The following is a 27,196-nucleotide window of genomic DNA, read 5'->3' as shown; positions in this document are numbered from 1 at the left end:
CAAGAGCTCATACACTCTCACCTCTCATCTCCACCTCCAGTGTGGCTGCCAGGAAATTGGAAGCTTTTGCTTCCATTTTCAATTAGCTGCAGTTAAGTAGTTTATTCAAACCTGAAATTGTGCCTAATCTTAACTATGGCTTCAGAAAACAAGACAACTCTGCAAACCACCATTTGAAGTTAGTTTGTTTCCCTAAATCACAGTTATTATCATAATATGGAAAACTTGTGACAAAAATAAGCCAGATGAGTAAAGGTACGTGAATAAGAGGGAACATGACTGAGGTTTATAAAATTATGCATGTTGTTGAGAAAGGAGAATTGGGGGGGGGACATCTCTTACACTGTTAGAACCTGGGATCATCAAATGAAGCTGAAAGGTGGGAGATTCAGGACAGCCAAAAGGAAGTTTCTTCACAAAGTGAGTCAAGAAAATAGAGTAGGTCCTAAAAAAATGTCTATCTTAGATGTGTATTATATATCATTGAATTTGTAATATAGAATTGCATGGCTACCAGAAAAGTATCTGCAGCACCCATTGTAAAAGTAACATGAGACAGTGTGGGATGACCACATATATTTCTACCACCACCCCTGGGTGAATGAGGACAAATGCCAGCAACGGTTAAGTCACTAAGGCTGATGTCACCCTACACAACCACACAAAGAAGCCCTTTGAAGTTGCATCCACATGGCAGAGGCTCAACACTGCAAGCTGCGTGAGATGGCCATATAAATTAGTTCACACTATATGATTTTGACTGAATATCACTGAGAATATTTCTGCCAGTGGCACAGGGGAACCCCCAACCCATGTAGAAAGCAACCACGGCACATAGTTAGCTTGCAATGAGCAAATATCAGTCAAATGCAATTTCAATTGGCCTCCCAGCAAGGTAGCTATTTCATGTTAAGAGAGCCCAAAACCAGATATGTCCAAAAAGAAATTATGAATAGGCATGTTCTGATATTATGTTCTTAAATTAAAAAAATGAAGGTAAACAAACTGTCAGGAAGTGGCATATTTTATGAAAATGTTAGCAGTTTTTAAGGAAAACTTTACCTGAAATCTACCTTCCTACCTGATTTAGGATTCAAAGAATCACACTCTGAATTATACATGTGCACAAACTCTTGGTGTCTTTTAATAAGCTGTTGTTTCGTTCCCTGCGTGGAGAGCCCATGTTCCTTCAGTCTTCTCCTCAGATCACGGTCAGACAATAAATTGTACACCACTTTAGGCAGTAACTTTCTTTTGTGTCCAGAGCTGAAAGATTTTTTAAATGGGAGGGAATCAAAGCTTTTCCTGCCAAGCACTTCTACAAATGTACATGCTTTTCCTATATTATAATTAATCAAAACACACACATACACAAAAGCATGACAATAAAAGCTCGAATAGGTTCCTGGACTTTCAGGTAGGTCAAAACAGGAGGGTTTTTTTGGTGAAAGGAAGCATTCCTGGTACTTCTCCTAAGGAGTTCCATAAGCTTCAATTTGCCTGCTGATCTTTCTTTTCATTACTTTGAATGTTTAGTCTCCACTTTTTACCCCCTCCCCACCAGGTATACCATTCCTGCCCCAACAGTAAGAATGCATTATTATTGTATTTATTAAGTACAATTAAACACTGCTTTTTCTCCAAGGAGCTCAAAGTTCTCCCCCATTTTTATCCTTGCAACAAACTTGTGAGATAGGCTAAGCTAAAGGGTTCAGAGTTTGATTTGAAATCTATTGGATGACAGTATATGAAATAGTATCGGCGAAGTACTTTTGGGCACACTCTCATTGAACATATGGAACTGTTACAGAGAAATCCATTAATACAGAAGTTCCCAGACTGTTGTCCATGGACTACCAGTGGTGCATAAGCATCATTCAGCTGTATCTCTGTAAAATTACAGTTAAAAATCATATAGCATCTAGCTGTCTTTTCAAGTGGTCCATGGGGAGAAAAGGTTTGGGAACCACTGCATTAATATGCACATGTTCATTCAAATGCCAGTTAACGGTACATGATATTAATTATTATTTCAAGTATTTCTATCCTGCATTTTCTCATAGATAGTGAAGACAGCTAACAAAATATAAAAAATGATAAACAAAACAATTTAAAACATCAACAGTCAAAATTTAACACAGACAGTAGCATCGGAACGTTGTCATTAAAATGCAGTAATCCGAAAGGCTTGCTCAAAGATCTATTTTTACTGCTCACAGGAAAACAAGTATAGATAAATCTAGATGACTTCTCTTGGGAAGGGCATTCCATAAACTTGGCACCACAACAGCGATAAACTTGGCACCACAACAGCGAAAGCCCTGTCACTCATGCCTATCAGCTGCACCTCTGACAGGGACACAGAGCAGGATCTCTGTAATTAGCTTTCATACTTAAGCAGGATTCATATGAGAATCATCTAACATATCACAGTAATGATGCCATCAGCAACCATGAGAACAAACTTTATTACTCCAATAGATGCTCTTACTCGCCCCGCCCTGCTCCTCCCCAGACAAACAGTTTAGTAACATCAAGATTTCGCAATGGTCCCTTGTGTTAAATGGAAACAAAATGATCTTGCAGCTGTACAGCAAGAGAGAACATGCTTTTCCTTTGGAATTGTGTTTTCTTGGCAAGTCTTGAACACGTCATATTGAAAACTAAAGTTAAAATGTTTTGAAAGCAAACCCAAAGGCAGTTTTAATTACAGCATTTTAATTATTGTAATCTTTGTACTCTATAGTGCAGGTGGTGAGAAGATCCATTTCCTGTCCAGATAACAGTAAGATTCTAGTGGGGAATGCAAATCTTTCAGTGGGTAGAAATACATTGCATTACTTCCAACAATCCTAACAATATATGTTAAATCACAAGCAAATTAGAAGCTACTAAAGAAGCTGACAGGCTATAAATCTACTGTGTTTGGTTTGGATCAGTATCAGACTGGAAAAGGCAGGAATCCACCAGGGAAGGGGGTATTTAGCCTCCGTGCAAGTGCACACCCTGCTTTTCATAGCCACATATTCCTCATATAATGTTTTCAAGACTGTTTGAACCAATTATCAAACATTTATAAAAGTATAAAGCATAGAAGTTCCACTTAAAGAATGGACACTGCCTGTGTATTTTCAATTTTATCTTCACAAGTATGATTCAAATGCAGACATCATACCAAAGCATAGTCTGCCCAAAGCCCAAAGACGGCTTGTCTGCTCTTGTCTTCCTTCTGCTCAGAACTCCTGTCTCTGTGGTGCAGTGTGGCCAATCAAAAACTGTTTGATCGATTGACCAGTTAAACACTTTCAAATAATGAACAAGTTTTTTAAAAGAACAAATCAATTTGTATTAGGAGAATAACACAGTTTTGCTCATTACAAAAAAGCAAAATAGATATTTTAATTCAATTTTATTCTGCCCTTCCCTCAAGGAGTTCAGGTGAGTATACGTAGCCCCCTCCCTGTCTTCAAAGCAACCATTTGAAGTAGGTTAGCCTGACAGTGTGTGACTTAATCAGCCTTATGGCTGAGTGGGTTTTTGAACCTGAGCATCACAGCCTTAACCACTAGGCAGTGGCCTTCACCACTGATGACTGCTTGTCCTTCTCTTTGAAAATGTCTGTACTTAAAGTTTGAGAAAGAAGCTTTGCTCTGCCTCTGCTTGTTGCATGACTAGAGGGCAAGCTGCCTTCACAAATCCCCTTGCTAACAAATGATGAAACAAAATGGAACAAGAAAACAAAAACAAAGGTAAATTGCCATCTACAGAGAACATTGGTCTGGCCAACTGACCAGTTTGCTAACTCTTCAGTGGCCTCCATAGGCAGTCCAACAGCTGTAACTACAGTGTGTCCATCACAAAGGACCACTGCCAGCACTTACTATGGCTTACAACCCTCCCCTTCAAACCATGGTTTCTGATTCTGCTATGCTGGCTGATTAAAAAAAACACACACCATGGTTTGTTCTTTGGAATTTGCACATGTTCAAAGAACACATGGAATGGAAGGTGGGGCCACGCATGCTAGCCCCGTCTCCTATATCACCATCGTTATGGGAAGAAGGTCTGAAGAGGGAATCCACATAGGTTTTCCACCCTATGTGTGAAGGTATGGGGGTGGTGTTGGCAGGGGCAGTCCCCCCCCCACTAATTCTTTGAATGCATTATGGTCAATTTTGAAGGGGGCTATAGTTAAGTTTTCTTGGCCAGTAGCAGTAGTTAGTAGTAGTAGTAGCAGCAGCATTAATTCACTTTATATCCTGCCCTTCTTCCCAAAGGATTCCAAACTGAACCCATGAGGCATAGAATCTTGCTTTAAAATAAGAATGAGAACTGAGTTTTCCACAAGTCTGTGCCAACAACCAATTCTACACATAATTCTAAGCACAGGAAAACGGGAAAATGAGTCATACTTAATTTGTGTCACTGAAATGCTGTTTAAACTATATTTTCTCATTACAGGCAAGCTAAATGTGCTAGCTGCCATTGTAAGAATTGCCAAGGTCATGCTCAATAACTTACGGTAGCTAAGTCTTCTGAGACAAGAATCTTCTCAGAGACTCTTTTAAACTGCATGACGCCTAGATAAAAATAAACCACATTACACAAAACAGCCATATTTCTAAGAATTCCAGAGGGAAAACATGTTCAAGCCATATATAAGTTCTTACATCTGCAAGTAATAATAAAAATCAAGAAACATTCAAACACTGTCAAAATAAAGATGCTAGCACCTGTTTGGAATGCTTACAGAGAAGCCTCTGTGGAAATAAGATGGCTTGCAAACATTTGTCATTGTCTTTTCATGGCTAAGGACTAACACACAGTAAGCCTGTGGTATTCTACATTCAGGACAACACTATTCTTAATGAAACCACAGGCTTCAACTAGAGAGGGAAAGATATAGGAACAAGACCAATGAACAAATACAGGAATCTCAAAAACCTTTTGCATCATTTGCAAAACAAAATTGGCGGTAGATCAGCCCTGCCTTTATTCCTTACTATTCCAATAAGAATGAAATGCAACCTTGAAATCAGGACTGGAGAGATGGCTCAATAAAGTTATACTAAATTGAGGCATGGTAGTACACCTAGCACAATTACTACTTAATAAACTGAGATATGAACATAACTTGTGGGGGCACATGCAGCCTTTTCGTGTGAACTGAAGAGCAAGCCAGGAAACCTTTAGTTATTAATTTCCTGTTTCATCCAAACCAGGACATGATGACTTCAAAGCCATCTTCAAACTGTGGCTTTGTATCCTGGCTTCTTCCACAGCCATTAACCATAGTTTTCCAGTTCAAACAAAACAGGAAACTATAGTCACTGAAGACTTTCTGGTTTGTTTGCTCACTTGAAAAGGCTGTGTTCCTATCTTGGCTTATGAATGTAGCATCTGAACACACCCATTGTGTTTCTACAGTTTGGATCACAAGCTAACAACAGCCCTATTCAAGCATTTGGTTCTAAACACATAAAGGGACCTGTGGGAACACACTGGGCTAGCCCTGCTCTCAATTACAGCATGTTCGCTAGCTAGCCAAAGTGTGATCACGTTAGTCTGGATGGGATGCTTCTACGTGTGTAGAGTTTCCAACACACGAGTGGAAACCCTGCTTAATCATGATACAAATTCCAAGGTTGAAAAAAAGCTACATCTATGTGCGTAGAAGGTGGCCTCCTTCTAACTGAATTGATCACAGGTTGGCTGGGGCACACACACCAATACTGAAGGGGCAGGGCTCACCCTGGGCATTCCTGTAGGCCCCTTCTCTCATTCACTACCAAACCTCTACATAGGGCTGCAGTTTTAAAAACAACACTCTGTTAGCAAGAGTCCCTTTTCTGGTAATATATTCCAGAGATATGGAGAACCTTGCTACAAATAGTCAGAGAGCTCATAACTGCTGCTAACGTGCCTTTACTATAAAGTATATAATCAAACTTTTTGAGGGCAACCAAATTGGAACAAATTGCAGGTGACCATCCTCTGATTTCACTCCGGGTGGATCCAGCTTTCTCTTTTAAAAGGAAGACCACAGCAGCCAATAAAAAGAAACACAGAATATAGTAATATCAAAAACAAAGCAAACAATATGAAAAATTATTAAAGATGCTATAATAATCAATAAAAGGTCAATCCAACACCTAGGAAAACAATTAAAATCTCATCCAGGTCAGCTAAGCCAGTGTGGGGAGGGCAACTCTACTATCACACAGGCCACTACTCCCACTTTCCATTTATAATGTTGTCCTGGGGTAAGGAATAATGCTAATTTTTGAATGTAGACTGCAGTCTTTGAGACCCAGGACAGAACAAATAGCCTGTGTGGAACCAAGGCCTTAAAAGCAAGATTCTGCCATATTGTACATAGCTATGAAGAGCCCTTGAAAGAACAAGGCAGTGTATATATCTTTAGACCCCATTGTTCTCCATCTAGCATGATATTCTGTTACCTGGAATGCAATTCTAGATTCCTAATTGGGAAAACAGACAAATAATGAAGAGGTCCATTCCTGCAATCACTCCCTCTATTTCTAGCAGTTATAGATATGGTCACTGAGTTCATGTGGCCACATTCCCTAACTAACTTGACTAATTTGGCACTCGGGCCTCTTGTGCTCCACAAATTTATCTAATCATTTCTTAACTATTATTTATTTATTATTTATAACACTTACGAATCACTGTTCTGCCACAGGCACTCAAAGCAATTTGCAAGAAATGCCACTGATAACGTTCCCTAGCAACAAACTCAGGTTCCACAGGCAACTCACAAGTTTCATTTTTTTAAAAAGTCCTTGACATCATTCACCCTGTTTGTGCTGCCTATTTATATTTCCTTGGGAGCCCTCTGGATTTTCACAATGCAAGACAGAGTAAGCCATTCTACCCTATTCACAAGTTAACTCCATTCTTGATTCTTATTTCAAACATGGCAAAACTCTTTCAATAGTAAGACATCTATTTTTGTACCCTCTCCATCTGATAGTATTTGCATTGGCATGAGACAAAAAGAAATGATAGCAAATTAGAGAACAATTAGAGGACACCCCTTATAACTGGGCTAGTATCCATCAAATATTACATTTTTGTTCCAGTGCTATAGTAAAAGCTGAAGCAACAAGAACCCTAATGGAAACAGAGAGGCTAGTAGGCTCACATCCATCAAACAGCAAAAGGTTAAGCTCTGCAATACGTAATGTACTTGAAAAAGTAAAGTCAATTAACGTTATGTGAGTGGATTGAAGGAAATGTGGGAGATAGATTTGCGTGCAAGCATCTCAACAAAACTGGGAAGCCTTTTGGCATAAAAAACCATTTAAGAAGGTGGGCCCCTCCTGGGGGTCACATTAAAGGGTCTATGGGTTCAATGAGGGATATGCCCAAACGTGAACCCCAATTACCACCAAGATAAACACAAGTGGAGCAACTCTGGCTATACTGGGATCTTCCCCATGGAACACAGGTGATACAGCCCTCCGTCGAAATCCACACCAGGTATCAGAATGATAACAAGTCCTTACTGTCTTCTACATTGTTTTTCTCCCAGATAGACTTCTCTTCCAAGACAGCTGCTGACCACACCCTGATATTAGTCTGGGCTTGGTGGGTTGGGGGTAGAGTCTTATCCACTGCAGCACCCTGAAGGTTCCTTTCTCAGGTTTACAGGACTTGGGGAGTGATACATCCAGGGATCTTCTTGCTAGCCAATTTGTAGGATACTCTACCCCCTCCCCTGTTTGCAGTCCCACAGTATACTTGCCCCAGAGGGTTTGGGTGGGTGGTAAGCCTGTTCTCCAAGCCCCATGTACCTCCCAACTAGCACAGGAAGAAGCTACAGGGGAACCAAGGGATAGCAGCTCCTCAGGTCTCTGCTCCTTCTCCACAAAAAATCCCCTCCCTGCTAGCTCTGAGCTATTTATGCTCAGCAGCTCCAAAAGCTTCATCGGTCCCAGTTGGTAGCTGCTCCCTGTCCCACCCATCTCTTGGCTTGGCTGATTGAGATGCTGCCCTGGCCCCTGACTTCCCAGGAGGATCCCTCCGCCTGTGCAGCCTCTGAGACGGGCTCCCGTCTTGGATGAAACTTTTTCAGTTTTAAATCCAGTCAGAAGGGTCTTTTTTGACTGGGGATAATTTCTTCCGGATAAGGAAGAAACGTGAGATTTCCCACACAGCTTTGTTGTGTTTGTTGGAGACTGGAATTCGTCAGAATTGTCTGTGAAAGAAGGTCTTCCAGCAGCTCGGATGGAGCGAGGACTTCTAGCTAGCTCAGCTGAATAAGTGACCCGTTTTTTTTTCTTTAAAGAAAAACAGACTAACAGGCAAGCATTCTCCTGTCTACGCTTATTACTTTCTTATCTATACAGCTAAAGAGATTTGTCAAAGAACCAGCAATTAAGAAAACCTGGGTGAGTCAAAACTTTCCTTCTCTTTTACTCACGGAACTAAGGGGGAAGAAAATAAAAATAGCCTATCTTTTTTTTATTGCAAAAAGCTGACATGGAAAATAGCATTATAAAGATTACAGCGGATGAGGGGTTTCTGATTGGAAGAGAAAAGAAAAATCTTTTTGATTTATAAGACTTTTGTGTAATATATGTCTGGGACTATTTTTTCTGATCTACTTTTTTTTTGACGAATCTGCTCATTCTTTCTGCTACTAGTTATTTGGACGCTGTGAACTAAAGCTGTTTTTGCACTTCTGGGCATATAAGAGATAAGGGCTGTCTAGAGTGTGATGCCAGTTGGTTTGAAAGATTAACTCCTTTGTAACTGGATAAAGAAATAAACTGCTCTTTGCTTGGGACATTGAAAATTGAAGGAGTTTTGTTCCTTTGGCTTTAAGAATGACAATTAAGAAGATCATGGATGTACAAGAAGGGACTTTATCTTTAGACATGTTTCAGAAAATAATGAATGGGATTAAGTCAATAAAACAAGAACTGAGAAATAATAGTCAAGCGTTGAGAATTGAATTTGACGAAATGAGACAGGAGCTGAAAGAAATTCAGGATTCTATGAGAAAGGAGAATAAAGATAGATCTGGAAAACCAAAAAAGGATGAAAGAAAAATTAAAGGCAAGGTTCAAACTATGGAGATTGGATTAAATATGGACATGGAAAAAGATTTGGATTTCCTGGAGACAAATATTACGGTTTGGAACTCAGCGCTGTCCCTGAAGGAATTGAAGAGATTGGAGATAAAGATATTATCGGTTCAAAAAAATTCCTGGACTGGAAGGATTTGATGGAACTTGAAATGGAGAAAGTTAACAGAATTAATCCCTGTTTTGTGTCAATGGAAAAATCTTCAAGAGATATGCTAGTGTATCATGTAAAAAAGAGGAACAGAGATGCGGCTTTGCAACAATACTTCAGTGATACGTTCGGAATTGATGGCAAGAAAATATCTGTGATAAAGGAAATTCCTATCAGACTCTTATTATATGACTATGACAGCAAGATTATTGGGTGCGTAAAGATGGAAGATGGAACCAATACGGATAATGGAAGAAGAGCGATTTGAAATTACTGGACTTAGTAGACTTGATGAGTTGGATTAATTGACATGTTTATCTAGAAAAAAAATTGATGGACATATATCTCAAGGATTGGAAAATTCTCTGACTTTTTGTGGAAGAATAAAATGATATGATGTTAATGAGATTTGAAACCAATTAAGATAACCGCTGGAGGAAGGTGATTTTATAATCTATTAAGAGACAGGCTTGTTGTATATTATAGATTTATAGCTGAACTACGACAAATCGGAAGTCAATATTTTTATATATATTTTCTTTTTTTATTGTATTAGTTATTGATTTGTGTTTTTTCTTTTTGTATTGTTTTGGTTTTGAAAATTTGAATAAAAATTAATTGAAAAAAAAGAGATGCTGCCCTGGCCCCTACAGAAGTGAACTGAGGCCTTCTTAAAGGGTTCGGTAGAAGCTCTTTGGCTCAAAGCGATCCCCTGCAGATCCTCACAAAATCTGTATCAGCAAAAAATATTTGAGAATACCTTAAAAATATATCATCATCAGTATCTCATACCTCAGAAACTTAACTGTATTTATGGCACAGTTAATCCAAAACGTAGGAGAGAAGATTGTTCAGAATTTGGAAGATTTTCTCCACATATGGTGAGGTTACAAGATAGTTCAAGAGTAATACTGTTATGTCTAGCAAAACACTTTAGCAAAGAGACTAACTAAACAAATCTGAGCTTCAAGAATGGTCAGTGGTTTAACAGACAAAGTGGTCATGGGATTCTGCCATCCACACATGGGACTCTATAGATGGATCTGCTGGGATATGTAAATAAGTAAATGGTAAAAAAAAAAATCCTATTCCAATTTATATTTTCGTTCAATATCTCAACTTTGAACATACTTTTAACTGATAATCTAAAGGGAAGGAATTAAAATACACAGAAGCAGAGGGGCAGCCATGTTCGTCTGCTGCAGCATACAACAAAAAGTCACCTATCAAATTTAGACGGCGTAAGCTTTTGTGGTCTACAGTCCACTTCATCAGATCCATGAAGTGTTTCAGAAGGGGGGGGGAGAATTGTAAACAGTGAGATCAAAGAGAAATTGAAACACTGGCCAACCGAAATCCAGATATATTTTAATAAAGGAATGTTTTATCCTGTTCAATCAAAACTCATTACCCATCAAAACTCATCAAATTATCTAGTTACTCTTGCGATAGCACAGTCTTTTAACACTGCATTTTATTTTGAAATAAATGTTTAAAAATACAGGCATTAAAAAAACAAAAAAGAACTCACATAACAATAAACAAAATCACCAATTAAGAGCAAAAGGAAACTCACTGATTATCATTTTTAGTATATCATAGCTAAGCTTCTGGGAAAATTAGAGTAAAACAGCCTAAGAAGAACCTCACAAACTATTAAGATTGTTCAAATGTTGGATTATGTAGCTAATTTATAGTAAGAAAAGATATGAATCTGTACTTGACTGGAATGTGATCAGAAGCTTGAATGGCTTCCAACATATTCATTCATTGGCGATTACTCGTGGCTGAGTAAGATTGTCTTCCAAGATAAGGTCTTTAACAGTGGGTCTGTAAGTGACTGTGGAGGCCAATTCTGGATCCACACAGCCTCCCACAGTGAGGACATAGGTTTCCAGATGGAAGATGGTCGCGATGAGGATCTGTTTGACGTGCCTTCAGCTTAGCTTGTTTTTCCCATTCGCCCTGTATTCGTGATTCTTCAAAGTCCACAGCACCTTTGATAATAGCTGACCTCCATTTGGGACGTTTATGGGCCAAGACTTCCCAGTTCTCGATGCTCATGTTACATTTTTTTAGATTTGCTTTAAGGACATCTTTAAACCTTTTTTGCTGTCCACCAATGTTCCGTTTTCCATCCTTAAGTTGAGAGTAAAGTAGCTGCTTTGGAAGACAGTGATTAGGCATTCAAACAACATGGCCGGTCCAAAGAAGTTGATGTTGAAGGATCATTGTTTCAACACTAGTAATCTTTGCTTCTTCCAAAACACTAACATTAGTCCGTCTGTCTTCCCAAGTAATTTGCAGAATTTTCCGGAGGCAGCATTGGTGGAATCTTTCAAGAAGTCAGGAGTGGCGTTTATAAATGCTCCATGTTTCACAGGCATACAGTAAGGTCGGTAGTACAATGGCTTTGTAAATAAGCATTTTGGTCTCCCTGTGAATATCCAGATCCTCGAACACTCTACGCTTCATTCGGGAGAATGCAGCACTCACAGAGTTCAGACGATGCTGAATTTCAGTATCGATGTCAACTTTTACAGAGAGATGGCTGCCAAGATAGGGGAAGTGATCAACATTCTCTGACGTCACACCGTTAAGCTGGATCGATGGTGCTACAGAGGGACTAGTTCGCACCTGTTGATGAAGCACTTTGGCTTTTTAAATATTAAGTGAGAGCCCAAGCTTTCCATATGCTTCTGTGAAGACATTTAGGATAGTTCCAAGATCTTTCTCTGAATGTGCAGACACTACATTATCATCGGCATATTGAAGGTCTACAACAGAGGTTGACATTACCTTACTTTTTGCTTTCAGCCTACTCAGATTAAAAAGCTTTCCATCCATTCGAGATACGATTTCCACACCAGTAGGAAGTTTCCCCTCAATAGGGTGTAGAATCATAGCAATGAAGATAGCAAATAAGGTAGGAGCAATGACATATCCCTGTTTTACGCTTGATCCGACTCTGAATGGATCGCTCTGAAAGCCATTGTTGTCCAAAATTGTTGCTGTCATGTTGACATGAAGGAGTTGCAAAATATTCACAAATGTATCAGAACATCCAGTTTTCAGAAGGATGGTCCAGACAGCGGTTCGATTCACAGTGTCAAAGGCCATAGTCAGATCAATAAATGCCATATATAAAGGTCGATTCTGCTCCTGGCATTTTTCTTGAAGCTGTCGTGCAGTGAAGATCATGTCCACTGTCCCCCTGGAAGGGCAGAAACCATTTTGGGATTCAGGGAGGATGTCTTCTGAGATAGGTAGGAGGCGATTTGCGAGGATCCTTGCAAGGATTTTACCTGCAGTAGCAGGAAGAGAGATACCTAGATAGTTCCCGCAATCTGTTCTATCACCCTTCTTAAAAAGGGTGATAATTATGGCGCCCCTAAAGTCTTCTGGGATCTCCTCCCTCATCCAGATTTTTTTGATGAGCTTATGAAGTTGTTGTGTAAATTCAGGCCCACCTTCTTTAAAGACTTCAGCAGGAATCCCATCAGGTCCACTAACATCTTTTCTTTAAAATTAGGATTCATTACTTGTTGTACTAGCTAAGTAAATTTGAATATAATCCTGATTTTTCAAATTTTGTCAAACCACAGATGTGTAGAAGATTGGTTGGGAAACCTCTAATTCTACCATTGCCTTAAAATCATTAGATTCAAAATTATGAAGCATAGCTTTAGGATTTGCCTGCAGTCTAATATGCAGAAATTCCTGGCAGTAATCAGCCACCAGCAAACATTCCAGAACATCTGTGCTGTTGGACATTCCCAAAGCTGAAGGTATGAACCAATCTGTCCATGCTCCTTCTAATAATAATGACTTTCATTTGGAATAATAATTCATGTCATTTGAATAATGACATGTAAAGTGAGACCTTGCTGCAACTACTGAGAATTTTGTACTGTGAGTGTTGGACTATGACCTGGAAGACCAGGGTTTGAAACTCCACACAGTCATGAAGCCCACTGGTTGACCTTGGGCCAGTCACTGCCTCTCAGCCTCAGAGGAAGGCAATGGTAAACCACCTCTGAATACTGCTTACCATGAAAACCCTATTCATAGGGTCGCCATAAGTTGGGATTGACTTGAAGGCAGTCCATTTCCATTTCTTTATATTTGTGTTGATTGACAAGTTTAAGAAACAACACCACATCATCTTTGTTCCAAAGACTCGCCTAAGCTATTTTCATATGCCTGGGTTGTCATCCCAAAGTGGCATCTGGAGGATATCATAAATAAATATCAGTAGCATCTCTGAAGGATTCAGAGGAAGTGACTAGGTGCTTGGCTTCCTGCGTGATACAAGACTGGCTAAGAAAGTGGCATACTTTCAAATTATACAGCCACAAGAGTGGAGTGGCTCTATACTGTAGTCAGCATGGATGTTTCTCATTCCACAATGTTAAATTGAAAATACCTCCCCATGACATTCTGATGCTTCCCATAAGCTCATTTCAAAACAAAACAAAGCTTTACAAAACGTATAGTCCTGAACTCAGGAACGCTTGCTTAACAACCCTCTACATTTTCATGGCAATACACAAAACAGAGAAAATTGAGAGTTCAAAGTGTAAAAAGAGAGAGAAAAAACCAGACCGTTTTTGGACTTTTTTCTGTCAAGAGTTCTCATAATTTGTTGAAATTAATTAAACATCACCCATGTTCACAGAGTATTTGTAATTCTATTACTGACCTTGCCCCATACTCCGACCTTCATCTTCTGCAATTTAAAACTAAAAAAATGCCTGGCTGATAATTAATTAATTTAAGAAATTTTGCAGTCTATTATAATGTGGGGCATGCTCAGTAAGAACCAATTGTCAGTGTTTTAAAAGCCAGACTCACAGCTGCTTGGCTTGCCTAATCAGAGGGCCACACCCACACCAGACTGTATTTCACTTGAGATAGTCATGGCTTCCCCCAAAGAATCCTGGGAAGTGTAGTTTCTGAAGGGTGCTAAGAGGAGACTCCTGTTCCCCTGACAGAGCTCCAGTGGCCAGAGTGGTTTAACAGTCAGCCGCTCTGACTGAAGCTCTGTGAGGGGAACAGGGTATCTCCTAGCAGCTCTCAGCACCCTTCGCTAACTCCACTTCCCAGGATTCTTTAGGAGAATCCATGACTGTCTAAAGTGAAATAAAGGTCCGGTGTCTCGGAGAGTGGTTGGGTCTCCTGCTCCCCTGGTGCATTCACTGTGGCTGCCCAGTTTCCCTGCTTTTTGAAGTTTGATGGAGGTGTCTGTGGGCTATAGGTACATTCCTGGGTCGCGGGGTTTTTTGCCTATTAGTGAATAGTAGAAGCCTTCCTAGAAGAACTGATAAACTGGCAGACCAAGGCAAGGGACCTCTTTGCCATAGTCATACTTTTGGATTAGGATTGGCTGAGTGGTGCAGAGAGCTGATTGGCCAGAGAACAAGAAGCTGATTGGCAGACTGACAGAAATGTTTGCAGAGCTTCTCTGAGTTCAAATGGAAGTATAAAATATATGTGGAACAAGAAAGAGTGTGTTGCTCTGAGAGATTTTTTGGAGGGTGGGTTTTTACAAAACTGTTTGACATTCTCACTGGAAGGGCTGTGCCCCAGTAGCTCCAGTGGACTAGCCTCCATGCAGCATCACAATATGGCGTGGAGTAGCCAGGCCAAAGCAGATGTATTTCTCATAGGCCTACTTCCCAGGATCTGGGTCCAATTCAAAATGGATTGGGATGGACATATGAAACCTTGTATTGGTACCTCTCCAGACTCCTTCCAAATTCATTAATCTGCTCCATCACATTAGAACCCAACTTTACCAGCAAAAAAAATGTCCCTTCTCAGGCACTGCAGTAGTCTCAGAAGATGTTACTTGTATGAAGCTGTGCCACCACATGTACATCGGACTTAGAAGGCGAATAAATGCATATTGTGCAAACATTCCAACATCTGACTTGTGAGTGAGTGAGTAAAGATGTGCTCTTGAACTGCTACCCAAATATAAGACTATAGAAAATACACAGTGTAATTCAGTATCGTTAGAATAAATGGTACAGAGAGTGCCAACTGGGGGATGAACGCCATCAGGGCCAGGGTTGTGATTGGAACACTTCAGAATTCCAGCCAGCTTCTTTAGTTAAACGTGTCTCTGCTCTTTTTCTCCTACAGGGTTTGGCTAGTTTTATGGTGGATTTTATGTTTTTAAATTGCTTTTTTTCAAAAATGTGTTTTTAAATTTATATATTTGTTTTTAATGTTTTTAATTGTTGTAAACTGCCCAGAGAGCTTTGGCTATGGGGCGGTATACAAATGCAATAAATAAATAAATAACATGTGCCTGCTGTAGAATAGAAAGGTGGGAGAAACTCTGAAAAAGAATGATACTGTTCCCAATGTTTTCCTTTTGGGAAGGAAAGGGGCTTCCCCTCTATCCAGTGCCCACCCATCCAATCTCTTCCCCTCTCCCTCTCCCTCTCCCCTCTCCCTCTCCCTCTCCCTCCCCTCCCCCTTCCTCCCTCCCCCACCCCTTCCTGCCCCTCCTCCAGGTCAGTTTCACCTATCCTAAGCATGATTGCACAGGAGTAAATTCCACTGAACTCAAAAAACATGCAAATGATGAAACCTGACCTTCCCCCTCCTCCATCTTATCCCCTCCCTCTTCCCCCTTCCCTCCCCCTTCCTTCCACCCTTCCCTCCCCCTCCCCCATGGTCAGTTTTACCTATCCAAGACTACAATCTGGGAGACCAGGGTTCAAATCCCCACACAGCCATGAAGCTCACTGAGTGACCTTGGGCCAGTCACTGCCTCTCACCCTCAGAGGAAGGCAATGGTAAAACCACCTCTAAATTCCGCTTACCATGAAAACCCTATTCACAGGGTCACCATAAGTCGGAATCTACTTGAAGGCAGTCCATTTCATTCTCAAGCATGATTGCACGGGCAGAAATCCCACTGAACTCAATAAGCATGCAAATGATCAAACCTGCCCTCCGCTCCTCCTTCCTCCCATCACCTCCATTTTGCCCCTTCCTATCCTAAGCATGACTGCACAGGTGTAAATCCCACTGAACTCAAAAAACATGCAAATGATGAAACCTGACCTTCCCCCTCTTCCTTCCTATCCCCTCCCTCTTCCCCCTTCCCTCCCTCTTCCTTCACCCCTCCCTTCCCCTCCCCCTTCCTTCCAATCCACTCCTTCCCCTCCCACTCCTTCTGCTCCCCCCTTCCTCCTTTCCTCTACTCTTCCCTTCCCCTCCTCCTCCCCCATGGTCAGTTTTACCTAACCTAACCATGACTGCACAGGAGTAAATTCCACTGAACTCAATAAGCATGCAAATTATCGGACCTGCCTTTCCCCTCCCCTCTTCCTTCTTCCTGCTCCCCTGTCCACTCCAGCCCTCCCTCCCTCTTCTCCTCCCCGCTGATCAGTTTTACATATGCTAAGCATGATTGCATGGGAGTAAATCCCTTTGAACTCAATAAGATTGCAAATTATCAGACCGGCCTTTCTCCTCCTTCCCCTCTCCCCTCCCTTCCTCCTCCCTTCTTCCTCTCCTCCGCCCACTCCAGACCTTCCTCACCATGGTCAGTTTTACCTTCCTAAGCATGACTGCACAGGAGTAAATCCCACTGAACTCAATAAACATGCAAATGATCAAACCTGCCCTCCTCCTCCCCTTCCTGCCTGCTCTCCACCCCCTCCTCCCCTCCCCATTCTCTGTGGTCGGTTTCACCTATCCCAAGCATGATTGCAGGGGAGTAAATCCCACAGAACTCAATAAGCATGCAAATGATCCACACAAACTTGCACAGGATCCCATTTCTTACCTCCCAGATTGAAAAGCAGAGAAATTCACTAATAAGCAAAAAAAAACCCTTGCTGTTTAAGAACGTACCTATAGCCCATAGATATTTCTATCAAACTTTTAAAAGCATGGAGATTGGGCAGCTATAGTGAATGCACCAGGGGAGCAGGAGACCTGACCTCCTCTCTGAGATATTGTACTGCCCTACAAACTTGTCAAAATGCAAACACCATTTGGGTTGGTCTTTCACAGTCCAATCCACTTCCTGTGTAGCTTGGAAGAATTTGGTAACATGTGCCTCTGAGCATATGGTGAGTGGTGGCAACACCTGCAATCAGCCCAAATAACAGAAGCAAGACATGTGTTGTGCTGATCTTGTTTTAGCAGAGAGGAAGCAACAATATTAAAACAATTTCCCTGCTTTTTAAAGTTTGATAGAAATATCTAATGGCTCTATGTACATTCTTAAACCACTAGGTTTTTTGCCTATTCGTGAAGATTGATATAAAGGTAGTGAGATTGGCTCAACTTATTTCAATACAACTGTGGGTGACCAAGGTACCACTTTAACCAATAAATCCAACAATCTTGAAAAACATTCAACATCAAAAGTGTTGCTGTATACTCTTCTTTTGGTGCTCGTTAACATCATCCTTTATTTTAAAAACTTTGTTCATAGCACATAACAGGCAATCTAGAAAGCTTGGTACAATCTGGCACATTACTGCATCTCATTGCAGCAACCATGGGCAGCATTCACCAGAAGTTCACCCACTCAAGTATCTTACCTTCGGAGACTGTCCTTCTTTTCATCTCTTATCAGGCAGCCATCAAGGTGCTTATTTATATGAAGTTCTTGAATAGGAACACCACAGACAGGGCACTCCACTGAAAAAAAAATCATGTCAACATGGCCATTCTGAAAGAATGCTTATTAACTGAAGAAAACCAAGCATTTTCATGTGGAAAAAAGGGTGTTTTTGTGCAGATGGAAATGCTGATTTTGCGTGGGGGGGGGGTTGGGGGGGTTAAATATATCTGCTGTATTCTGTGTCTTATCTGTTTTTAGCTGTTTTTACTGTATCTTGCACATCGCCCTGAGATGCATGTGTAGAAGGGGGTTAATAAAATTAACAACAACAGCAACAACAAAACAGCGACACCATTTCATTATCTATTCCAAATGCAGCCAATTTCCACAAAAATACAAGTATAGACCCACCATCTAATTTCTAAAGAAACAAGTTTGGGATACTTAGGATTCAAAATGGCAACAGCAATGCATTCCCATCTAGATTTTCCTATACTGTACATTGTTGCATTTGTCCCTGATGAAATAGCCTGGTGGTCCAGGACTGCAGAATATTTCCTGCCAGCCTAAAGAAAGGGAAGTTCTGTTCTCTTGCTTCCTCAGCAGAAACTGATGCTGAAACTGCACATTACTTCACATCCTAAAATCCCCAAAATTGCTGTTCTCTTTAAAGAGGCATCAGAGGGGGCCATCTGAGGCGAAGCAGAAGCAGACATGGAAAAGGTCATCATTTTCTCTCTCACCACTTTCCCCCATAACATACTTATACACACACACAGCCACTTTGGATTCCAAACCCCATTTTTTATGTTTGGAATGTAAATACTACTGCCCAGCAACAAGAAGCAGGAATTTTTGATGAGGTCCATCACAGGTATTATTCTTAGGTATGGACTTCAAGGTCCTACTAAAACCTGACCCCCACAGCAGGAGACACAGCCCATTTTACTACAGGCCCTTTATTTTAAGATACTCCCCAGGGGTTGGAGAGTGATGGTTTGTAGTGGTGGGATTTTTAGCACATGCACACCCTTCCCAATATTTCCCACAAGACTACAGGACCTGTCTCTTCAGAACTATTTTTAAATGTTGACCGTAGTATTATTTATCACATGCCTTGGGGCCTATACATTTTAAAATAAAACAAACTATAGCAGTTGAAGGTGCTTTCCTTTGGGTCTTAAAAGAGCAAAAATGGAGGCATGCAAGCACTGTGGTAATATTTTGCCTGAGACGTAAGCAAAGCTCTCCATGACTGGGGAACTCACTTCATAAAGGAAGGCCTCTTCCCCCATGTACCTACCTGAAGACATCAGCAGAGGTCTATCTTCAATTGTCTCTTCAAAATGAAATTTGGACAGTGTCTATGAGAGATGGAGGTTTTGGCAGCTGTCCGCCACCCTCCCTTGAATGCTCTCCCTAGAGACACTCGTCTGGCACCTACTTGAATAACTTTTCAGTCCAAACTGAAAACATTTTGTTCTCCCCAATTATTTAACATCTAATATCTAATATCCTTTAACGTAATTGATTTTCTTGTCTGATTTTAGCAAGTTGTCTAGTTTTAGCTTTTGTAGCTGGGTTGCATTTTGCTAGAATGGTTGCTGGAGACTGGATTTGTGGCTGGCCTTTATTGTCCTATAGCTGGGTTGGTTCTATTGACTGAAGGTTTTATTGAGCAGCTGTATAGCGTGTTTTAATTTTGTCTATTTTTCTGTGTATGCAGCCTAGAGAATATTTTTATTAGGCAATATGTATAAAATTACATACACACACACACATATACACACATACATACACATATATATTTATATATATGCAACTCAGCTATCACGCTATGTGTCAAAGCTTTAAAAGGTCTAGGAAGTGCCTCAGAGACATGAAGGGGAAGAGCAAAATAGGAAAGCACAAAGGCAGAGGTCAGAAAAAAATGGAATATAGTCGCACAATTATCTTCCTCACGCTTCAAACAGGGAGGGGGATATATTATTTGTTTGTTTTTTGTCTTTACACAAAGCCGCCCAATAATATTGTTCTCTGGGTGGTTTCAAGCATAAAATACCATTAAAACACAATATCCTAAAAACACAGTAACAGGGATAATGTCTTTTTATGCTGTAGACTGAAGGAGAGAGGGAGACACATTTATTTTTCATGGGGATGGAATGACCAGAACAAGAATGGAACATCATTACTAATATAGCATTTCTTTTAAAGTTAATTTAAAGCTTTGGTGAAGGTTCTATAATAACATTGCAAAGGAGATTAGGAATACCTAATTCATCTAAGCAATAATATGTTGTTTTCCAGCTAACTAGGTCCCCACACTGTATTCCAAATCAATTATAAATTAGCAAATATAACTATGTAAAATATAATCTGCTGTACAAAGGATATCGTTGTATTTTACATTTATGACTCAGTTCACAAGATAGAGTCAGGAAAAGTGCATTCTTTCCCCCTTCATATTTGGACAGCCATGAAAATCTCCATTAAAATCTGTAGGAACAACTTTAGTGTATCATGAATGTAAAGTTTCCATTATTGGTGATTTAAAAGCATCAGCTCTGAATTTTCCAGTTCTTTTGGAATTAAGGAGAACTGAATTGCAAAACACCACTTAGCTAGGGTTCTATCAAAGTCAATTTTTAAACTGAAAACTGTTCAACTGAAAAAATAAATACATCAGAATCCTTTTAACTGTTATCACCTGATGGGCATGCTATTGACTTTTTGAAAGACCCAAAAGGAAATGGCATGTCATACTAAGCAAGAACTTAAACATAACAAATTATTGTATTGCACAAATCTCTCTTCTCTTAAAACACTTAACATTTTCTGTGTTGACAGGAATGTCTTTCCATCACATGGCTGAGTACTATTTAAATGTGGCTTGCCATGTCATCTGAACCCAGGCAAACTGTGATTACTCTTAACCAAGTTAAGAGGAAATGCTCAAACTTCAGACCATAGTTTATGGACCATAGTTTATCTTCTTTCTACTAACAGTAAGTAAGATTAACCACAGTGTAGGATTTTGACAACATGCTAAACTGTGGTTAATTTAAAATGGAAGTGGAAGTTTACAATTTTCTCTTTACAGCCATGCCAGAGGACAAAGGAGGAAGGAGAGGAGTGCACAAGCCTGAAGCTAAGCTTATTGCGCTAGGAGGCGGGAAATAAACAAGCCAGACACATGTATGGGCTAAACTAGGGCCACTTCATTAACTACAACTTAAGAACCTATGAACTCAAGAACTCATAAACATCTGACTTCTAAAATGCATAGGGAATTGAAACATGTGCAGGAAATCCATTAATCCTTGTCAGACTCCTAAGCCTGTCATGCTCGGGTGAGCCTACCCTGCACGGAGTCAAGCTGGCCATGCTTCCAGCTCTTTCCCCTGCCACACCTTTCAGGTGCGGAGGGAAGTCTTCCTGATTTATGCCCCCCTGAAGCCCCATAACTCCAGGTGAGTGTCACAGGTTAACCTCAACAGTGTCCATACCCTGCCTCACAAGGTCCCACAGCCCTGTGCGAAAGTCTCTGGGGTAACTGTTTGCCTGAAAAGTGCCTCAGGGTACTCACCGCTTGTACTCCCCCCTTCCCTTTCCCACACACACCTGCCAAGTGGCCGAATTAAACCAAATAACCTATTTATCCAACACCCTCTTCTAACTGCACCTACCCAGATGTTGCAGTATGGAGTAGGTGTAAAATCTCCCCCCTGCCAGCCAATCGCAGGAGAGGTCAAAAATCCCTACTCTAAACCATGGTTTAGTACTACATATTAATTCAATCTGTGTCACAGTCACAAGATATCACATTGAGCACACTTGTATTTAAGGCACAAAAGCCAGAAAGAATGCATAAGATCTGTCCCAGAATCAGAGGGAAAAAAGCACTTTTTACAACAAACCTGATTTATGAATCCATAAACCTCACCTATGAACTTTACATTCTACAGGAACATCTTTTTAGCAAACTCATGTGCAACTCTGAAACATACAGCAAAAAATAGTACAGAATAACAAAAACCAACAACTTACCCTTTGTAATAACTTTTGTTGCAGATGTGGAAGGCGTTTCAGGGTTTCTAGTGCCTGCTATAGGACTTGTGCTTGCTTCTTCTGTGCCAAATGTCTCATGGCACTCTTCAGAACCACATGGGCTCTCCTCCTGCTTTATTTTGATCTTTTTAGTTTCCCTGTCAGGTGGCTTTAAGTGTCTTCTAGGGGTGTGAAAGTTTTCTTTAACTAAAACGGTATCTGTAAATTGCTTTTCTTGTTTTAAAACAAAACCAATTGAGGATGTCAAAACACGGCTTTGGGCAGAGTCATTTTTGGTAAGCAGCTTTGGAGAAGAAAACAGTGCGGAATCCCAGACCACCTCGAACAGCCGCAGTCTAGAAAAAAACCAGACCTAGGTCAGTGTACAATGCCATCTAGGGAATGCCCTTTCTATACACTTCCCACCAATATATGATTTTATCAGGGGTGAGACTGTGCTGGGACCTTCAGGGGGCAAGCTTTTCCATCTGCCTTGCCCCTTCACCCCTGCTCTTTCGGACATCTTTTTGGTGACTGCCCTTTACCAGGAACATGGATGCCTTTGGCTTTTAGTTGTTGCTTTTTAAAAATGTCAAGATTTTGTTTTCTTAAATTTTTCTAAATTTTATTGCTCTTTTCTTACTTGTATTTTGTGTTTGTGTGTATTCTTTGTGAGCTGCCTTGGGGGCCTTTTTGGCCAAAAGGTGGCACAGAAACAAACCATAACATAGCATCACTAATGTTCGTTTATTTCCTGAGCCTAGATGAATACAATAATATAAGGAAGGCAGCTAAAATGTGTTCTTATTAAGAAAAAATGTTGCGTCCATCTTTTTGGTGCACTTTTTGAGCAGTCTCAGATGCAGAAGAAGCTACAATCAAGGGAGGATGGGAAGATAATCCCCATAGAAGGGTTTGAATGCTTTTCAGAATCTTTATGGGAGATGACCCAAGATTAGAGAAGGGATCTGCAACATCACTGCAACTCTAGACCAACATGGCAGACATCTTAAGAGTAAATGAGCTAACGCCATCTGCTATGAAGATTTTATGTCAGACACAACTTCTGAATATAACATGCTATATGAGACAGGCACTCCTAAGAACACCCCAACCCACATTACCCAAGAACCATTCCAAGTGCCTTGCCAGCATATTGACACCACAATACAAGTTGATGAGTCCAACACCAAACTGGAGATGTATTAACTCTCATCAAGAACTCCAAAGCCAGGCCTAACTCTCCTGTGAAACACACCCACCACCACCATCCAAGACTGGTGACACATATATGTTCATTCCAGCCGTGAGTATCATGCAGAAGAACCAAAAAGCAACAATTTAACACCAAAAAATGATGAAGATGTTGCTACTGAAGTTGTAATCAATTCTTTTGATAGCTACAATAAGCTAAGTGGTGACATCTAGTGGCCATATATTGGATGCAACCATAGTTCAACATTAAACCCAACAAGCAAAGAATAATGAAAAGTCACGGGGCGTAATTTTTCAGTTCACAGTAATATTCGGGAACAAGCAGTCTGACATTTCATATTGAATTGCGTACGTGCAAAACAGATATGGCCATAGATCTTAAAAACCTCAGAGGAAAAGAAGACTTGCATCTACTGTCTTTTTGGTGTTTTGAAAAATCACTTCTGGTCACTTTATCTCAGTCTGAAGATTCCTTATTTATTTATATATGTTATTTGTATCCTGCCCTTCCTCCCAAATGAATCCTAACCCTTACTTTATTCTTTGCATCAACTTAATTCAATGAGTCTTCAGGGGCAACCACACCACACTTTTGCCCTCTGCACTCTTGCAGTCCCTCCAAGTTGACAAAGGGGAAAGTGTTTGAAAAATACACACCCATTTGCCATCATTTAATGTTTCTCGACCCGAGATGGTAACACTCCCTGAACCCCCTGTAATAAAACCCCCTGAACCTCATGTAGCATATGGATCTAGATCAATACCTAATCATCATGTTAAATATCAGGGATGGCATGATTAAAAATTGTGGGCTTCAGCAAAATGGGCCTCAGTGATCCAGCTGTTACAGAAAGACAGCTCTGAGTGTATTTTGAAGATGAAGCTTTTCAGTGACTGTCTTAACAACAACAAAAATCAGTTAATCATGAGCTGCATATATGAGCTGGGAATCAACAGTAGGAGACTGCTGCACCCCTCATAGCCTGCTTTTGGTCTTCCCATTGGCATCTGGCTGGCTACTGTGAGAAACGGTGCTGGACTAAATAGGCCTTTGGTGAGTTAATCTTATAATTGTACAAAATAGATGTCTTGGACTGGGTGTTCTGAAACATAAACATTGTTCTCTTAGAGAAGAGACCTGAAAGATTAGCATCTCTCTAAAAGATATCTGCCTGAACCTTGGGGCACTATCCAGAACACTCGTTTTATCAGTGCAAGGATTTATACTTGCGGAATGGAACCTTCCCTCTCTCCTCCCCCAGTGCATGCCTAATGCCCTCCCCAAATCTGTTCCAGAGGATTGGGGGGGAAACCCAGAACAGATTTAGGGGGCATGCAAGGGGAGAGGGGGAAGTTCCATTGCACAAGCGTAAATCCTACACCTGATGGAACAGGCTACTTAGTGTGCTACGTTGGAGATAGCCCTTGAGATCCTCTTGTGGCAACATCCCAAATGTGGAATGCCCTCCTCAGAGAGGCTCACCTGATGACTTTTATTGATCATTTAGCCACTAGGTGAAGATTTGTTTTATTCACCCTTTTAAAATCTCCGATTTCAAAGCTTTGAACTGCAACCCATGCTTTACATATCATATATTTTTAGCCGTGCTATGACACTAGTTTTATCTCTATCTGCAGTCACAATTTTCTATGCAGAAGTTGTTTTATGATACTTCATTGTATTATGTTTGTGACCTGCCTGGATAACAAGGTTTTTGGGCAACCTTTAAAAATGGCCTAAACAAAATGAATAAATAAAACTATGTATCTGTCTAAGGCTGCAAAATGAAATGACATACCTCTTTTTGAAATGTACTGCAAAAAAAGTATAACTCTTATCAAGTAACGGCTCTCTGCCAAGCAGGGCTGTGGAGTCGGTACGCCAGACCTTCGACTCCGACATTTTTCTACTGTCCGACTCTGACTCCTTCATAAATGGCAAATGTATATTAACTAGTAATAACAAATTTACTGTAGTAAAATGGTAGCACAAGGCATTTCATCACCACCACGTGAATCCAGAGCTTGGAAAAGTTACTTTTTTAAACTACAACTCCCATCAGCCCCAGGGATTGGGCTCGTGGGAGTTGTAGTTCAAAAAAGTAACTTTTCCAAGCTCTGGATTCACATGGTGGTGATGAAATGCCTTGTGCTACCATTTTACTACAGTAAATTTGTTATTACTAGTTAATATACATTTGCCATTTATGAAGGAGTTGGAGTCGGAGTCGGTACATTTCTACCAACTCTGACTCCACCCAAAATTGCTCCTGACTCCGACTCCACAGCCCTGCTGCCAAGACAGTTTGGAATATGGACACTCAAATTGCATTTTTACATTTCAATTCCTTCAGAATACCACTCTGCTAATAAATTCTGGTCTCCACTTGCAGGGAGGCTCTGTTTGTCAGCCTCCATTTACATCTGTTTCCATGAAAGCTGAAGCCTATTCTATGAGGTTTTGGTCAGGAGCCTCTAATTCTAGATGAAGGATAGACATTCCTAAAAATTCAGATACTGTATATTACAAAACATTCTAGCAACACCACCATAATCCCCTTGCTTCCTTCTTGGGGGCTCCCACTGACCTCAACACCAAATTACCACAAAAGGGTAGTGACAAATCTCACCAAGCTAGAACTCTTCTAAACTAAAATTAAATCTATTCCCATAAACCCAGAAAGTTGCAAGGATAGAAAAAATCATTTATATGGCTTACAGTATACCCAGAGAAGCGCAAACGGAAGGTAGTTGAGAGAAGGTGAGCTCCCCCCCCCAAAAAAAACTCTGAGGGTCAGGAGACCCTTCTGAGTGGGATGGCTATAGAGTGAGGTGAAGGGAGGGGTTGCTGAAAACTGAAAAGAGGCACCTTCCAGGAGCCCTAAGAAAATACTTTTATATATTTATTTCACAGATTTTTTTTTTTAAAAAAACTATTAACCAGATTACCACCAATGGCTCAAAGCCACATAGACCTGTTGTGTTCACTTCTGACTGGAAGAAGGAAAAAACTATGGTCTTTCACTGAACTGCTAGACTAGAAATCCAAAGATTATCACAATAAATGGAAAGTTGGACTTACCATGAAGTGTCCTTTTGTTCAGTGGAGAGTGGAGCAGACAGGAATGGGTTAACTCCTCCTGGAGACAGAGTCAACACTTGAAAAAAGATTAGTTGGTGGCCAGCCAGAAGAGGAAGGGAACCTACTTCCCCTCTTCAGTTCGTGACACAGCTATAAAAACCGAGTACTGAGTAGCCAGCCACTCCAACCTACATAAACTTGAACAGTGTAACTTGAACAGTGGACAGGACAAGAAAACATCAGCGTATCAGCGGACAGTAACAAGGAGGGAGCATAGGAGGCCCTTACTACACTATCCAGAAGCAGAACAACCAATGGTTGCCTGAGGGTTCCCTGGCAATACCCTCCCCACCACATAGACTAGGTTCTGCTGCAGGGTGGGGCAGTCTGCTCCACTTTCTGCTGAAGGACCCTTCACGGTAAGTCCAACTTTCCATTCTCAGTCAGTGGAGGTGTGGAGCAAACAGAAATTAGATGTACCTGAGCAGTGACACCACCACCCCACATCCTCAAGTGAGAGCAGACCTAGCCTACTACCATCTGAAGATCCCTCCAGCCGAAGGCACTTCAGCAGAAGCAAACTTATCCTCTTTGTAGTGCTTGATGAAGGTGGATGGGTGAGCCCAAGTGGCGGCTTTGCAAATTTCTTCCAGTGCAGCATCCTTGTGGAGTGCCGACATGGTGGCAGCCCCCCTAACTGAGTGTGCAGTAATCCCTCGTGGGTGGACCCTCCCTTTGGCCTGGTATGCCTTAATCACGCAGCTCCTCACCCAGTGACTAATGGTGGACCTGGACACCTTTAATCCCTCTGCACCTTGTTTAAAAGACATGAGCAGGGGCTCAGACTTCCTGAATGGCTCTGTTTGGTCCAGGTAGATCCGAAGACCCCACCTGACATTTAGTTTGTGCAACCTCTTTTCCCTGTGATGGACTGGGTTGGGGCAGAGCTAGGTAGCATGATGTCCTGTCCCCTGTGGAAGGGGAAA

General features: G+C 40.9%; 1 protein-coding gene across 3 annotated transcripts in view; it reads right to left on the bottom strand.

Moving 5' to 3' along the window:
- RAD18 (RAD18 E3 ubiquitin protein ligase) overlaps positions 1–27,196 on the bottom strand; it is a 230,678-nt gene that overhangs the window by 161,722 nt on the left and 41,760 nt on the right. For all 3 annotated transcript variants that reach the window (XM_061618523.1, XM_061618525.1, XM_061618524.1), the window contains exons 5-7: positions 21,914–22,269; positions 17,841–17,940; positions 1,082–1,266 (exon numbers count right to left, since the gene is read on the bottom strand). In XM_061618523.1, the coding sequence (XP_061474507.1) occupies positions 1,082–1,266; positions 17,841–17,940; positions 21,914–22,269 (641 nt within the window). The remainder of the gene's footprint in view (positions 1–1,081; positions 1,267–17,840; positions 17,941–21,913; positions 22,270–27,196) is intronic.

The sequence above is a fragment of the Rhineura floridana genome, chromosome 3, assembly GCF_030035675.1.
Source record: "Rhineura floridana isolate rRhiFlo1 chromosome 3, rRhiFlo1.hap2, whole genome shotgun sequence".
Classification (NCBI taxonomy): domain Eukaryota; kingdom Metazoa; phylum Chordata; class Lepidosauria; order Squamata; family Rhineuridae; genus Rhineura; species Rhineura floridana.
The sequence above is the reverse complement of the archived record's forward strand: the minus strand, read 5'-3'. Positions and strand labels throughout refer to the sequence as shown.